This window comes from Xenopus laevis, chromosome 8L (genome assembly GCF_017654675.1).
Source record: "Xenopus laevis strain J_2021 chromosome 8L, Xenopus_laevis_v10.1, whole genome shotgun sequence".
In the NCBI taxonomy this organism is placed as follows: Eukaryota; Metazoa; Chordata; class Amphibia; order Anura; family Pipidae; genus Xenopus; species Xenopus laevis.
Window position 1 is genome coordinate 77991029 of NC_054385.1, and position 18160 is coordinate 78009188.

Here is an 18160-nt window from a genome sequence, read left to right on the forward strand (position 1 = left end):
GCAACAGGACATCCTCCCAACTTTATAGCTTATATGACATTTTGCGCAGTAGCTACTGTAACAGACTTACAGCTCTTGACGTATTCTACGGAGCTTTGCTTTGCTCTCGGCAAGCTCTACCGCCAGGTGTTTCTTGTCCTCACTGGACAGATGACTGACCATGTTGGCTGAAGTATCAGGACTTGAAGACTTCACTGGGCTTGGGTGATTTTGGAATTGCAAATAATCCCTCTCCTGTGTCAAATCCACAATTACCTGCAAAAACATGGCAGCTGCAGTATTAATGGTTACTCTGAGTTCAGATACAAATTAACATTATCGAACACCATCTTTATTTTACTGTAACAGTTTGCATGTGCTGGTTTATGCTACAAACGATGAAAGATAAATTAGTATTCGTTTATAATTTTTGTTTCTGAAAATGACCTACTTTAAAAACCTAAACATGAGTGCTACCTTTAATACAAATACATATTTTCCTCCTGCCATTTAAAAAAAATCTCTATTTAATAATATGCCCTGTGATACCTTTACATTACTTCAGTAATTCAGTCACTGGATACTCTCCAAATACAATCTCAATGAGGGATGCAATTCCCCTTTAGCTATTTCTGTATCAGACTACAGAGGAGAATACCCAGCATAGTTTACTGCATACTAATGGTTATGGTTCTGTTACATGTTGGTACTGCAATACCCTGCGCCACTGCCCAAGAAATTTAAAGACACAAGAATTTCCATAAACCTGAATATCAGGAAACATGAGTGTTGCATGTAGTAAGAAAACTGTTGCTGAACAACCAAAAACAACTAAAATACGTTGGATACTGTAGTACAGATATAATTAAAATAGTGCAATTCCTGCACTGAGAGATCTCACAGCCTGATAAAAAGGATTCCTAGTGCAATGATGTGTTACCTAGGCCCATATCTCCTGCATACCTCAAAGATAACCTTTTCTTGTATACGGTTTTCATTTGAAACACAAATGTTAAATTATCTATTATCTACTGACAGTGGTTATGAACTCTTGTCTAGGTGTCAAGAAAAGTAGCATTTCCAGAGAAAGCTAATCAACACTGGGTGATTTTAAGTACAACTCATTTAAAACATTAAAAAGGAATAATTCACATTCACATTATGCTGCTATTCAAACAGTCTACACACCCTATCAATACCATTACAGAAGTCAAAGCTAGGTGTTGTCTGTGCTCTCCCACCACTATCCTGTTTCTGAACTGTAAGTGAATGTTTAGTTTAGTGGGATTAGATCAGATTTAGAGAGTTTTAAAGAGTGCAGGTTGAAGACTGCCCGCTGGTAATCCAATATATAGTGAATAAAGTACCCCCTCTTGTAAAATATAAGGATATTATAAGTTACCGAGGAGTTTCATGACCATATAAAAACACGAGGCCGAAGGCCGAGTGTTTTTATACAGGTCATGGAACTCCGAGGTGACTTCTAATATCCTCATATTTTGCAAAAGGGGGTACGTTATTTATTATAATACTTCTAATATCCTCATATTTTGCAAAAGGGGGTACGTTATTTATTATAATACACAAATTTCAGTGAGTCATGTGACAGAAATTACATCAGAACTCACCGTTTATAACTGATGACATCAGAACTCACCGTTTATAAGGATATAATTTACAAGATATTCATGGCTTTTGTGTATTATATATATATATATATATATATATATATATATATATATATATATATATATATATATATATATATATATATATATATATATATATTTATATTTACCTCTTTACATTCATCCCTCTCATCAATAAGCCTCTTGAGGTGCAAGGCCATGTTCCTGGAGAGTGAATCCAGCTCTTCTGGTGCCATGTCAGAAAGTTCTAACCACTGAAGGTCAAACACATTCTCCTGATTATGGGTTACCTGCAAAAATATATTACAGATACAACATTTGAAATTGGTTAAAAGTGAAGAAGACACAGATGGACTGAAAGCTAACAAGTACTATATTGCATTTGTGCAGTTACCCAGAGAATTCAATTAGCAGTGAAGTTTTGATTAGTCTACTGCAAGTTGTTAAAAAATAAAAGCAGAGATTTGATTGGTTAGGGGGGAAAGGGGGCAAATGTGTTTAACAGCATCATGTTTTGTGAGTGTATTATAAGAAATGGGAAATTCAATAACACAGCTAGTGCAATACCTCACTGGAGGAACAGATGTCATCCATCATCCTTAAAGAAAAAAATACCCTCCTGTATAGTATTTGTGACCCTGTACAGCTCCCTTGCCCTTACCCAAATAAAAAGCACTGTTAAGGACAGTATGCACAGTGGTAACCACAATGAGGTAGGCTTCCACTGGGCATGCTACTGCTCACTGATCAGAGCCATGGAGTCAGAAATGATAAGTGACACGGCCAAACACGGAGGCTTTCATCTGCAATACCTCTGTTTTGTAAATCTGGTATAAGGGAACAGAGCTGTATTTGGGAATGCATCTAGTGTGGTTTGGGAGGGGGTAGGGAGCAATGCATGTGAAACAGAATAGATAAAATGGCTTTAGATACACTGCAGCCCACAAGGCCCTATAAAGGACATTTATAAGCCCCTGTATTTATTATTATTGATGGTGTGGACCAGAAATGTTTAAACCACGTTCCCCAATACACACACTCCTTGCCACTCATAGATATACTGAATGGACAATGCCATCTAAAAATTGTAACAACTAAGAAATGTTTTATTATCTAAATAAAAGCAATCTGCATGCAGCTCCGCACTAGAGACTGATCCTCCACAGTCCCTGTGTTCTGAAGTAAGAAAAAGAATCTCATTGATGAGGCCCATTCATTATCTCTAAAACAAAATAATGTGCTACCTCTAGAGTATGAATTATTAAACAGCCTTTAGGATTATTACCTCCTGAATGTGAGATACTATTCCTGCTTGAGTCTCAATATCCAGCTGCTTGATCCTTTCAATGTATTCCTCTTTTCTTTCACACTGAAAGAGAAACAAATTATACCTGCTCTGTGCCAAACAGGACCAAGGCACTTAGTGCAGCTAGTATAAAATATCCAGGGAGAAGAACTTGCAAAGTATTAATGGATTGTGATAACATAAATAATGACTAAATCATCACGATATGTTTTATAGGATTTTGTGTAATCGGCAAGAATTGCTGCATATGATCTTACGGCCTGTTTGGTATCTTGTTCCATGTGATGGGAGAAATGGGTTAGACTTTCTGCATTTTCTACTAAGAATAAGCCAGACTGGTAAGAGAAAACAATTCTGAATGTTCTCAATCGGTGAGCTTTTCCCCACCTAATCATAGAACTCTCACATTGGGTTATGAGCTACTGAAGGTTGTTTTTACGCTAAATGGGAAGTTTGCCTTTAAATTATGGTGTAGACAGTGACATTGAGACATTTTGCAATTGGTCTTCACTTTTTTTTTCCACTTTTTGTTCAGCAGCTCTGCAGTTTTGAATTTCAGCTGTTATCTGATTGCTCTGGTCCAATTTACCCGAGCAACCAGGCAGTGGTGTGCACAAAAGAATTAAAGGGAATAGGTGAGGGCCTGCATGAAAAGATCTTTTTAAAAAAGTAGAAGTAACCAGGGGCATTTCAGTCCCCTCTCCAGCACTGAGGAGGCCAAAGCAACGCTGCCCCCTGCTGGGGGGGGAGGGAGGAGGGTAATATCACTCCAACATGCAGTACAGCAGTAAAAAGTGACTGAAATTTATCAGAGCACAATTCACATGACTGGGGGCAGCTGGGAAACGGATAATATGTCTAGCCCCGTGTCAGATTTCAAAATTAAATATAAAAAAATCTGTTTGCTCTTTTGAGAAATGGATTTCAGTGCAGAATTCTGCTGGAGCAGCACTATTAACGAATGTGTTTTGAAAAAAAAATTTTTTTCCCCAAGACAGTATCACTTTCAAGTTTCAGCATCAGAGGAGGTGGTGCATCGCTAGTGCAGAGAGAGCAAATGTACCCTCTGCACAAGTAGAGTCAAAGTTCTGAATTTAGGCTCCTAAATGTACCAGTAGATGCTTTTTCCCACCGCTAGTAGCCTGTGGGGCTCTGCTGCCTGTGGTAAGTTTCTCAATGGCTAGAGCACGATAACAATAAGATTGCAGCTTCACAGAGCAATATCTTTTGGCTGCCAGGGTCACATTTAAGTTCTGGAAAGAGGCAAAGGAGAACAGCAAATAATTTAAAACTATATATAAAAAAATGAAGACCAATTGCAATGATGCCAACAATAGGGCATTCTTTAACAAACTAAAAGTTAATGTAAATGTACACTACCCCTTTAATCACAGGAGTGGAAACTCTTGGTTGTACCAGATGATCTGAGCACTAACACATTACAAACCACAGACTTACCTGCACGGCACAACCCAACATCAGCAGCAAAATTTTTTTCAGTTCCTCCATGCTTTTATCTGGATAAATACAAAATAAGAACATCCATAATGGGACATCTCACCGCTCCTATAAAGTGTTTGTGCACATGGAGACCTTAATTTATAAGTCTTCCATGAAAGCTGTTTTGACATATTTGTGTGGGTTGTGGATCTCAAACTCACTACTTTGTTCTATTTTAGTCGATCACATAAGAAATCCCGGTTTCCCTGCTGTGTCTCTTTCTCACACATCATCACTGAACCAACAAGGTCTTCCCTGATTTGTCTCTGTTCCAACAGAAATCCTGTCATCAACTTTTGTGAAGCTGGCTCCTAAACTGCTCATTGCTTTGTTTGATACAAACGACACACACATAGTGCAGAGAAAAGGTCATGAATACAAAGCCAAGATGGAGGCAGTGATGATTGGTTAATGAGGAGTTTGTATCGGATTGGTTAATGAGGATAACTTGCATACATTGATCTCTGTATAGGCCACACTGACTAGGTCTGGACTGGGGCTTAAAATAGTCCCTAGCATTTAAATTACACAGAGGCCAAAAGAGTCCCAATAATTGGTGACTGTCTAACTCTATGGCATCTTACAGTAGCCCCTTTGGCATTTGCCAGAATCCACAGAATGCCAGTCCTTAGGTTCTTAGGCTGCACAGGCCAAGAAACAGCCCCTTCACTCACAACCATGCTCTACTAAAAACATTTTTTTTTAAAAAAATAAAAAACAAAACTGTATTCATGAAACTGGAGTAAGGCTTTTGTGGATTTGATGTTCTTTTTTTATCAATCCATTAATTTTATTCTCCCACCTTTGTGAATTCCCTGGAACACGAGGACTTCACTAGACAATATGCAGCCCTGTATATTTTAACATTTAACTCACCAGTGAGGGGATCCTTGCTGATTAATAGGACATTTGGTAAATTCATCACAATCAGTTGCTGGAGAACCTCCTAAAAGCATACAGGCAGAGGTTATACAGAGGTAGACAAGCTCAGTAACAAAATCTACATATAATTATATATGCTCAGGTGCAATCCTCAGCACAGATGGCCTATTAATGGATAGGCAAATATATTCAGACACAGACTGATCCACCTGTTCTGTTGAATGGCCCACCCCTGTTACAGAGGGATGATGGGGGCTGGGGGACTTTTTCTTTCAACTAGCTGGATTTCACAGTTATTTGACAAAGCAATTTGAATGTTAAACAAAGGGTGGGTATATTCAGATTTCTCACCCATGGTAGTGCACATTTATCCCAGGTGGCAAATCTCCTGGTCTGTCATGGCCCTAAATTCAATAAAATCATTATAAAATCCAAAATTCCTCTTCAATCTTAAAGGGGACCCGTTACCTTAAAAAAATAATTCCAAATCCTATTTTATCACATTAGTCAAACAAAATTAACTTTAATTACCCAATATATTTTTCTCTGAATCATGTTTCCTTCAGTCTAGGAACTCATAATTATAGCAAGCAGGCAGGAGCCATTTTGTGGACATGGTTATTAAGGCAAGTCTTGCATCATTTCAGAATCTTGTTTGTCCATCCCCATGACCTGGCTACACAATTAAATGGTGAAGAGAACTGGGGGAATGTGGGGAAAGCAGTGACATCTAGGAAGTGCTGAATGGAAAGTGAAAGTAATTGTCTGCCCCACCTCTATGCCTAGGCATAGAAGAGTGGCAGACAATATTTGATTGACAGCTGAGATGTTTAAATGAGCTTACAACAGCTATGAATGCTTTAATAAAAAATATAAATTGGGTTTCATGTTTAATTTGAGAAGGACTTTTATTATACAGATTTTTGTGTCTGGGTGACAGGTCCACTTTAAAGGGGTTGTTCACTTCTGAGTTAACTTTTAGTATGAGAGTGGTGTTCTGAGGCAATTGGTTTAATATCTTATTATTTATGTGTTTTTGAGTTAGCTTTTAATTCAGCAGCTCTACCGTTAGCAGTTTTAGCAATCTGGTTGCTAGGATAAAATAACCCTAGCAACCATGCATTGATCTTGGTGATGTGCAGGTCAAGAAAAAAACCCAACCCCGCTGAAACCTGGCTTGACGTTACAAAAGGTGCAGGGTGGGTGAATGTCTATAAAGCCGGAAGCTGGCAGTGTAGGTCACAGGCCAGGAGAGCAGGCAGAAGAGCTCAACCCAAACTCGCCAGAGACCTGCGAGAACCACCGGTATCGGGTTGGCCTGTACATCACTTATTGTTCTGACTGAGAAACTGGAATATGAATAGGAGAGAGCCTGAATAGAAAGATGACAAATAAAAAGTAGCAATAACAATACATTTGTAGCCTTTTAGATGGGGTCAGTGACCATCATTTGAAAGCTGGAAAGAGTCAGAAGACGAAGGCCAATAAATCAAAAACAATAAAAAAAAAAAAATAGTGAAGACCAATTGAAAAGTTGCTTAGAATTAGCTATTCTATAACATACTAAAAGTTAACCTAAAGGTGAACCACCCCTTAAAAATGCCTGGAGTAGATCATTATCACCTGAATACATTGGGTTGCCTGATATCTCTGAGCTCCCTCTGTCTGGAAGCATCTAACTATCTATTGCTTGGAGAGGTATTTATAAAACTAAAGAGACAGGAAAAACAGAAGCAGTTATACGAACGCCACCATTATTAGTATTCAACCTTATGAAACAGTATCTGTAGCTTTTCAGAGCACTATTCATGTGAATATATAAATGAAAGGATACAATGACACTATGAAATAATAGTGTTACTACGGTAAGAGTAGCTTTATTGTAGGGACAATTTTTTTAAAGGCATTAAGGGGTGCTATGAGCAGAGTTAAGTGCCTACACCTATAACTGCCATTCATTCCAAATGAACTCAGCCAGTGTTGGTGGCACTTCATGCATAACCGTGATATCACCATAATGCACGGCTACTGAAAACAATAGCAGAGAATAAAGCAGGGTCACTTAATACCTGGTGGGAAGGAATAGGTTTAGCTCAACTTAAACACCTTGAGCTCATTTTTCTAACATTAACCCTTTAATGTAATGGCACCTGAACTCATTTCCAGCTTTAACCCTTCCATTTTGTAATGTTATTTCCAGAAAAAAGCATTTTGGACAAATAGTTGCAGGTCTTCAGCTGGTCCAACATGTACTGTATAACTATTTACCTATGCCAGATAAATGGTCCCAACATTCGGTATATAGAACAATAAATCATTGAATATAAGGTTGTCTTTATCAGTAAACATCATACGAATGTCACACGATTGGCCATTGACATACGGTATAGACATGAATGAAGGGATACAGGTATGGGACATGTTATAAAGAATGCTCGGGACCAGGGGATTTCTGGAGAACAGATCTTTCCTTAATTTAGATCTTCATAATTTAAGCCTACTAAAAAATCATGTAAATATTAAATTAAAAAAATGGACTGGTGTTGCCTCCAATAAGGATTAATTATATCTTAGTTTGGATCAAGTACAAGGTACTGTTTTATTATTACAGAGAAAAATCATATGTAAAAATTGTGATTATTTGGATAAAATGAAGTCTATGGGACACAGGCTTTCCCGATAACGGGTTTCCGGATAACAGATCCCATACCTGTACTACCAAAATGTTCAAACCTGCTCGATCAGCGAAATGCCCAACATCCATGGCAAGATAAGTATCAGTCCAGCGCGTATACGCAACAACCACAGATTACCGTACAAAACCTTGTATCTGACGGTAATATATTTATGTGCACAGGCACCTTTACAGAGCTTATTCCAGCTTTACACTTATAATATTAAAAAATGGTCACACATAGAAAATAAAAAGTAATTGGAAAAAGTCTTTAATTCTGGTGCACTGAAACCACCTGAACTGAAAAAAGTGTTGGAAGGTGAACAACCTCTTTAATTTTGAAATGATTTTTAGTAGACTTCCAAATTATGGAAAGGTCCCTTATCCTGAAAACCCCAGATCTGCAGCATTCTGGATAACAGGTCTTAAAACTGTATTAGGTTACAATTAAGTGGTAGGGATCCAAATGCTGGGTCTTTCACTACAGTTTTGCTGTTATTTGTGCTCCCATTTCTTTATTCCTGCTTCCACTTTATCTATAGTACTCTTTCCTTAAGGATTTCTTTCCTATTCCCAATTTATCAGTTTCCCCCTTGATGTCCACATATACCACCACATCATGGCACTTTAAACACTGAAAACCTCTCACACCAGCAGCAGTCAGTAGTGATAGCTAAAAGTGCATCCACTGCAATAAACTCACTAACATTTACTGAATCCTTTGTAGCTGGATTTCACATCTGCAGTATAAAACAGAATAGTGGTGGTTGCAATAACACAAAAGAGTAACATATCACAGAGTAGCTAGCACTGTAAATGTGGTTTGGTGCAAGGATAATTGTGGAGCTTCTTCACCTGCTTTGATTGCAAGCAACAAGCCCATTATAGTATGAAGTCTGTAGCAAACCTGCTGCACAAACTGGCAGTTCCACCCCACAATACAGTGGTCAGTTTGGCAAGAAGCATTAGTGTCTAGTTAGTCATCTATCCGGAATGTGATACATGTGATAATACTTTCTTATGCTTTTTTTTTTTTTTTTTCTTATACAGGGAAAAAGTACAGCCCTTTGTAAGAAACCCTATCTGAACCAGTTTTACAACAATAGCATCAGTTTCCTCTGAAATCACTCCAGCAAGTTATTACACTGAGGTTCCAGCCGATCCCCTATAGATCAACAGACTATCCTGTCCCAAAGTCCACATCTGTGGGCAAAATCAAACAGACCAAAACCAAACAGAAACTAGAAAATGTATTACATGCCCAGCAATAAAAGCTTGTACTGTAGACGGCAAGACCTTTTTTCAGCATAAGAGACAACACACCGAGAACTGAGAACTAAAACTCCACTCACCAAAGTTTCTCACCACCCATCCAAATAAGACAAATGTTGGGAGCGGTTAGTTGGGAGCAAAGTTAATTGTATTAAATTGCCTTCTGAAATATATGATCAAAAACATCAAAATATTACCATGCAACAACCACTTTTGTTGTGTGAAGAGCAATAAATATGTTATAATAGAACACAAAATCATAATTATTCTGTAAGAGAAAACATGACTCCTGATATACAAGGATATTAGAAGTCATAGTCTTATTAGAAGTGATGACACTAAGCACCGTTTGGAAATGTATAGTTTATTTATGGTTTTTGTGTATTTTATGTATCAGATCTGGAATGGTTTTTTACTTGTACAGGTGATGTGTGACACACTTGTCTACAAGTTAAAGAACCATTAACACCAAATTTTTCTAATACTGATTTCCCCCCAAAATAGCTATAATAATAAGTAAGGCTTACTTCCCCTTGGCTTATTTCACATCTTCAGCTTGAATTTGACATGCACAGTGCCCCATAGAAGAAAGGCGAAAAGGCAACAGTAGCTTGAATTCCTCTGAAGCTGCAGACACTGAAAAAATACTTAGGTGCTTTAGGTTATTGGTAGGAAGTCGCTCAATTTATGTTTCTATTCCTTCAGACAGCTTTAGGGGTAATTATGTGAGCATATATTTAAGCTCAGTCCAAGTAAACTTTGGAGAAGCCGCACACCACACACTCCCAAAGGTTCTTATCCTGGTGCCCAGTGATAGAGGAATCAGCCGCCTCACAACAAGGGTAAGAAGAATTTCACCGGCACACAGGAGTTGCAGTAGCAGGGCAAGCCCTTGCAATTTTATTATGCAGTAGTGCAACGTTTCGGGGTCACGCCACTTTGTCAAGCATCAAAGGGGCGTGACCCCGAAACGTTGCACTACTGCATAATAAAATTGCAAGGGCTTGCCCTGCTACTGCAACTCCTGTGTGCCGGTGAAATTCTTCTTACATATATTTAAGCTGCAGACGCTGAAATTCTTAGGTGCTTTAGGTTATTGGTAGGAAGTAGAAGTAAGCCTTACCTATTATTATAGAGGTTTTGAGGGGAATTAAGTATTAAAAAAAATTGGTGTTACTGTTCCTTTAAGGCGCCATACACAAGTTGGAGAAAAGCCGAGTTGGCAGCTTATCAGCACGTATATATAGGGTCTTATCTTCCCTCAAAGAGGGAAGTTAGAGACCACCACACTCAGCTAGAGTGAAATGCTGCCCCTCTCCATTCATTTCTATGGGATTTTTAAAGGCGTATTTATCAACGGGTGAATGAGAAAGTTCACCATCTGATAAATACCCCATAATATGAAGCAGATGTTACTGTTACGGATTGCAATCTCTAAGGGAAGAATAGAGGAAGACAATGGTTACATCACAATTTCTCTAACTCACCTAAGAACATAAAGGGGCAGTACCCAATTGTTTTGCTTTGAGTAATTTAACAAAAAAAAGTAAAATGTGAATCCTTAAATAATAATATAAAGGTTTAAACAGCTTTAAAAATGGTATTAGTGTTACCATGTGAGTAAGCAACATATGCTACTTCCAAAGTTAATCGTATTACCAGTCACTGAGCAGGTGTGTATTTCTGTTATGCAGTCTGCAAGCTTATCATGTACTAAAGATCTCATGGGAACAGGGTCAAAGAGCAGCAGTCAATAATCGACCCACCTGTCCAGGAACTGAGGTTATCTTAACTCCATCCTCCCCTTCTCTGGGGAAAATAACACAGGTAAAGGTGATGCCAACTAATATGTACAGGAGTAAATTTTTAAGACAGGTATGGGATCGGTTATCCAGAATGCTCGGGGCGTGGGGTTTTTCTGGATAACGGATCTTTTTGTAATTTGGATCTTCATACCTTAAGTCTACTAGAAAATAATGTAAAAATTAAACAAGCCCTATAGGCTGGTTTTGCTTCCAATAAGGATTAACTATATCTTAGTTTGAATCAAATACAACGTATTGTTTTATTATTACAGAGAAAAAGAAACTGGATAAAATGGAGTCTATGGGAGATGGTCTTTCCGTAATTTGCAGCTTTCTGAATAACAGATTTCCAGATAATAGATCCCATAACTGTACAAAAAGCAAACCAACATCTAATTTCATATTGCTAGAAGGAGAATTAAAAACCATCAAATCTGTATTACAACCAACACCTTAGCACAGGACTGCGGTGAGAACAGAAAAGATGGATGTTATGTTTAACATTCAGACGTCACTACAAACACCTATAGTTGGGTACAATTATTTAGAATAGGTTGCTTGCGTGGTTGCAAAGAATACCTGGAGATTGTATTCTGTGTGACATATATATCTTTCTCTTTCTTAACTCTGCAGTTCTGTAATTACTGCTGACTGCCGAGAAGATTAAGAAGTTCAAAATAATTCGAATTTTCAAGTTGGTTTTTTTAGTCAAAACTCACAAATTTGAGTTGGGAATAATCCAAACTCGAATTTGAGTGTTCACCACCAAAAACCTGCCGAGTTTGTGTAGAAGTCAATGGTAGTGGTCCAGTGACTCATTTGAAAACGTTAATAGCCTTCCTGAATTCAAGTTTTTTTCTAAGTAAAAACTCGATTCGAGTTTTCGGGTCGGTAATATTCATTCATTTTTCTTACTATTAGATACTATTTGAGTTTCGAGGTCATTCGAAGTAAAAAAAAACTCTATAACTCGACCTTTGATAAATCTGCCTCTTAGCGGATACATTTCTGAGCAGAATCTCTGAAGTATCAGCAACTATTGTATCAATTCTAACAGCCGCTTGTAATGACACCCATGGATAAGAAATGTATCAACTAAATGTTTCAATTTAGAACAGTTTAGAGAGATGGCAAACCCCCTCCCAGAGCGGCTTTAGAAAGGGGAAAAATTTGTAAGGATGCAACAAATACACTATTTTGGATTCGGCCGAACCCCCGAATCCTTCGCGAAAGATTAGTCCGAATACCGAATCGAATCCTAATTTGCATAGGCAAATCAGGGGTGGGAAGGGGAAAACATTTTTTACTTCCTTGTTCTGTGAAAAAAATTCAAGTGATTTCCCTCCTTCGGTTTGGCCAGGCAGAAGGATTTGTCAGAATCCTGCTGAAAAAAGCCGAATCCTGGCCAAATCCCGAACCGAATCCTGGATTCGGCGCATTGCTAAAAATTAGGTTTACAGTTCAATATTAGAAGAACAATCACACATAGAAAATAGAAAGTAATTGGAAAAAGTCTTTATTTCTGGTGAAAAATATGAAAGCAACTGAACTGAAAAAAGTGTTGGCTCTTTAAAGGCAGCTGTTAGAATTGAGATAATAGTTGCTATCATCCCACAGATGCTGTTGAGTCTTGATTACCGAGTTGCCAGACTGAAACACCACAGAGAAGAATAACGTTTCAACTACATGGTGGCATTCTGATCTTCAGCAAATGTATTAGACAGGCTGGCATTCTGTTACTGCACCTGTGCAAGTACTGACAAAACAATCTCCATTCTCAGAGATGACTTTAGCTGGCTCATGGCTCTTCAGTCGGGCAGCCTTGATATAAGAAATAACTGGGGCATACATTTATTACTTGGCAAGAGAAAGGCATTAATAGAAATTTTGAGAATTAAAAAGGAAATGAGGGTAAAAAAAAAGTTCCAGCTTACTCAAGAATAGAAGCAATCAGTGGGTGCAGTTATAAAGGATGACAGATAGTTTCCCTAAAGTTCAGCAGCAAATGAAATCTAGTAAAAGCTGTAACTACCGGATTATAGTACAACAGCACATTCCCTGCAATATGCCTCAAGCTCCATTATGTTCTGCAAGTAGAATTCAATATCTGCAAACATGTATTGCTGCATTTCAACATAAGGTATTGTGTTAAAAGGACACAACTAATTCCTTAATAAACCAGGAGAGATGTGCCTTATGGGAGGTTTTGCAAGGTATTGATTTCTTGATGACATTTACAGTTAAACTAAAAAAAAGCTTAGAAATATGATTAGAGGTTGAGGGTTAAATCCTCCACCATAACATAATGTGATGGAACTATGGATTAAATGCCAAAGGGAACACAGACAGGGTGCTGCTGTTTATTTAGGACATGCCACATTTGTTTAATTTAACAATATAATAAGAGAGCCAAGCCTAGCCAACAGTAATAGACCAAGATGATTAATTAACTGCAGTCCCCATGCTGCAATACACATGATAGTGGTAATAATACTTGAACATGCCCTGAAAGAACCATCTTGTTACATTCACACATGATTATTTCTGCCAATACTGCCACATATATTGATTCAGACAGTTTTATCACCTTTTGTGATCATAATTCTATGAAGCATTAGGTGAGATATATATTTCAAAAGATTTAACAAATTGGGGTTATCGACAAAAGTATATTTTTAAAGTTATATGAAAGTTAGCATCTTGCAGCCTATTTGGTAAATGCATTAGCCTGATTTTGACAATACTTCCCCATCTTTTTGGGCATGAATGGCACCTTGGGGCTGTAATTTTCAACAGCCAAAAAAATACAAGGTTAATTCCAAAAGGTCATGTTTACTGCCTATGCCCCACCCTTCCCAATCCCCGCCCGACAGACCCAATGCGGGATCAGACAAGGTAGCAGCTGCGCTGGGTCCTTTATTGTTGCCATCTGTTGAGTTGATAGCTGTGAACTGTGCCATTAACCAGCATTCATGAAAGATTAACCAGCTTCCACTGCAAAGAAAATTGACAGCCTAACTACAGGGGTGACAGGGGACATGACAAAACCATACAGACAATGGTCAGGAAAGTCAACATTAGACAATGAAAACTGGCTCAGAAGGGGTTAAGAAATATACAGATCATAATAAGCTTGTGTCAACTTTTACTGGAAGCAAGCCTGACTCATTATAGAACTCATAAGCTACCCTGCATGAATAGTTCATTAGAAACCTGACACTTTGGGACACAGTGGGGATTATTAAGAGCCATATAAAAATGTAAATACATAAAATGCTCAAAACATTTGTGGTACAAGAAATGTTGGTTTAAATCCAATTTGAGGAACAATGCTAACTAGCTGCTCCTTAATACTCTGGCTAATGGTATTGGAGCAGTTTTTCTACAACAGAGGGTTCTTGGTATCAAATTGCCATGCTTACCAAGTTAGATAAGTGCAATATTCCCATGTTTAAAAAAAAAAAGGGATTTTTTGCCAGCAGTTTGTATGTGGAACCTAATTAGTTATGCATCTGGTTGAGTCTAGGAAGGATAAACCCAAACACATACACACACTTGCACCCTAATGCTAGGTTAAATAAAATAATGTTTAGCTGGTTTGCAAAAGTTTAAGGGAGCAATATACTTTACCAACAACAGTTTTGATATTTAAAGTGATACGGTCATGGGAAAAAATTTTTTTTCAAAATGAATCAGTTAATAATGCTGCTCCAGCAGAATTCTGCACTGAAATCCATTTCTCAAAAGAGCAAACAGATTTTTTTATATTGAATTTTGAAATCTGACATGGGGCTAGACATATTGTCAATTTCCCAGCTGCCCCTGGTCATGTGACTTGTGCCTGCACTTTAGGAGAGAAATGCTTTCTGGCAGGCTGCTGTTTTTCTTTCTCAGTGTAACTGAATGTGTCTCAGTGGGACATGGGTTTTTACTATTGAGTGTTGTTCTTAGATCTACCAGGCAGCATCTTGTGTTAGGGAGCTGTTATCTGGTTACCTTCCCATTGTTCTTTTGTTTGGCTGCTGTGGGGGGGAGGGAGGGGGTGATATCACTTCAACTTGCAGTACAGCAGTAAAGAGTGATTGAAGTTTATCAGAGCACAAGTCACATGACCAGGGGCAGCTGGGAAATTGACAATATGTCTAGCCCCATGTCAGATTTCAAAATTGAATATAAAAAAAACTGTTTGCTCTTTTGAGAAATGGATTTCAGTGCAGAATTCTGCTGGAGCAGCACAATTAACTGATTCATTTTGAAAAAAAAAAAAAACTATTCCCATGACAGTATCCCTTTAAGAACAACAGAAACCCCTCAAAATTTTTTCACATTGGAGAAGTTTGTATTGTTTTCAGGAAACAGCCTAAACAATGTAATCTGACCACAAAAATGGTTTGTATTTTATTGCAAGAAGAAGTATGTGGGAAAAGTTTACATTGAAGTTTACATACTTTTTTTCATTGAATTGAATTAGGCCCATGCTGCTGTAAACTAGCCCTAAAGTGGATTATTTTTTTTTTATTATATTAAGAATGTGCTGTGTAATGGTGTACCACATTGCAGAGAGCATTCAAGAATAATGTGGGCTATACATACTGCCTAAGTAAAGAGAAGAACAGATTCTCACTTGAATAGAAGGCAGTTGAAGTAAACTGTGTTGATTTATGGTTTGTGCATGTTGACAGTACCTATATATAAGAATTTGAATTCAAGACTGCAAGTCTTGTAATAAAGTAATATAATGACATCTTCCCAGTAATGCTCCAGCCTTCTCTATGAGTATCATAGTGTTAAAATAAAGCTCACAACTGTCTGAGGGAAATTTCACAGGTCTATATTCATTGTATGAGAATGTTAGGAGCAGATCTGCCAACTGTTGAAAAAACAATTCTCCCAAAAACTGTATACCAATGACCAGAGAGCTGGGGAGTTGCCCTCTGATGAACTGTAGAGAACTTGATTTTTTACCATTTGCTAAATATAAAACACAGACACCAACCATTTTAAGGCTAGGGCCACACGAGGGCCGAAATCAGCTAACTGAATCAGCTTGTAGCAAACAGACCGGTGCTTTGCCGAAACTTACTGAGACAAGCCTATTCAATGCGCAAAAATGAGGAGGCTACTGGTAGGGCTGAAATGAGCCACAAGATCTGAGATTTCAGCCAACTGTTTAAGGCCCCCGTGTGGCCCTAGTCTTAGAAACTCACTCAAATAGCAAGGCTTCTGGGATCTACAGTCTTGCAACAAATGAAAGACCTATGGGCCTATTTGTTATGCTGTGCAAAACAAAATTTGCCCAAAAAAAAACCATGTAAAAAAAACTGCACAAATTTACCAAGTTGTGTTTTATTTTACACCTGTGAATGCTAGATTTACCGCAGTTATTTTATACCATTTCAGACCTGTGTAAATGAGTTCTGGTTGAAGTCACTCCAAGAAAGCAAAAAGCATGTAAAAAAAAGTTTTGTTTTTTGTTTTTAAACTTTTTTTTACTTGGAAACACCTGGCAAATTTTGTCTCTGTTTTTTATACCATATTATAAATACGCTCCCAACTTTAATCTATGTATAATGTTCTGTGAATGTAAAAAAAAAAATCACCTGCATATTCATGGAGATATTAAACTGCCCAGCTTTGACAGTTGTGGAAAAATTCATACACATGATCCAGTGGGAAGGTGGAAATTTACCCTACAGTGATGTTACTGAACACACACACCAAGTAGCATGAAAGAGGGGTCATATAGACAAGCAGATTTATTAGTCAAAATATCCAGCACATTTATAATACACTCTGCCCTTTACTGGGAACAAGAGGGTTCCTTTTAGCAGGGATGTCTATAGGGTTGCCACCTGGCCGGTATTTTACTGGCCTGGCCGGTAAAAATGATCCCAATGTTATTAATAGGGAAAAAAGATAAATATATAGGAAGGCCGATATTTTTTTCCAGAAAAGGTGGCAACCCTAGATGTCTACTATGTAGATGGCTCAGTCTAGCACTAACCCACCCAGCCTGCTCCATGACTTCTGAGCAGTAATCACTGCTAAGTAGAAAGGTGTCCCAATTGGAAAAATAGGTAATCTGAATAGACCACAGCAGGACACACCAGTCCACACTATTGGACACTAGAGATGCACCGAATCCAGGATTCGGTCTTTTTCAGCAGGATTCAGATTCGGCAGGATTCAGATTCGGCGGAATCCTTCTGGTAGGCCGAACCAAATGCGAAACCCTCATTTACATATGCAAATTAGGGACGGGAGGGAAATCGCGTGACTTTTTGTCACAAAACAAGGAAGTAAAAAATGTTCTCCGCTTCCCACCCCTAATTTACATATGCAAATTAGGGTTCGGATTCAGTTCAGTATTCGGCCGAATCCTTCGCCAAGGATTCGGGGGTTTGGCCGAATCCAAAATAGTGGATTCGGTGCATCCCTATTGGACTCTGCCTTCTAGGGCCCAGCAGAGAACCTGACATCGAAGGACTTGCCAGCCATGACACCTTATAACCAAACATGCCTTAATCTGCCCCAAGCCCTGTTATTTCAAGGACCATGAATTTGGGCCATTGGGAAGTATGTGTCTGTGAGCACGGGCATAACTACAGAGGAAGCAGACCCTGCAGTTGCAGAGGGGCCCAGGAGTGTAGGGGGATCAGTGAAGCCCTAATTAATGAGCAGTTTTAACCTATTTTGGTAGAATAGGCCAATTTATCAATATCAATTGTAACAGGAAGAAGTTTTGGGGCCCTACATTTAATTTGTTGTGGGGCCCAATAACATCTAGTTTTGCCACTGTTTGTGAGCCACCTATAGAGTACCAGGCTCCGAACAAAAGACCCGAATGATGGTGACCCTTCATGTAAATAAATGATTATTAGACCTTTTTTTAAAGTATGTGCCATTGGGCAATCATAAATAGAAGATTGATTTAAAAACAACGAAGAGATCCTACGAATCACAGTGCACACAATCAAACCATACGTATTAGGTCACATGAACAAATTAACAGATAATTTCTGTATTTTGCTTCCAACTTTTTCCTGTTACAGTCATTATTTTTGGTCAGGTGATCTCTGAGGCAGCACACAGA

The 18160-nt window shown here is 38.2% G+C and overlaps 1 protein-coding gene across 3 annotated transcripts in view; it reads right to left on the reverse strand.

Moving 5' to 3' along the window:
* Positions 1–18160, reverse strand: part of LOC108698716 (protein Daple) — a 71325-nt gene that overhangs the window by 27306 nt on the left and 25859 nt on the right. For all 3 annotated transcript variants that reach the window (XM_018230421.2, XM_018230422.2, XM_018230423.2), the window contains exons 4-8: positions 5311–5380; positions 4393–4451; positions 2914–2997; positions 1778–1918; positions 71–255 (exon numbers count right to left, since the gene is read on the reverse strand). In XM_018230421.2, the coding sequence (XP_018085910.1) occupies positions 71–255; positions 1778–1918; positions 2914–2997; positions 4393–4451; positions 5311–5380 (539 nt within the window). The remainder of the gene's footprint in view (positions 1–70; positions 256–1777; positions 1919–2913; positions 2998–4392; positions 4452–5310; positions 5381–18160) is intronic.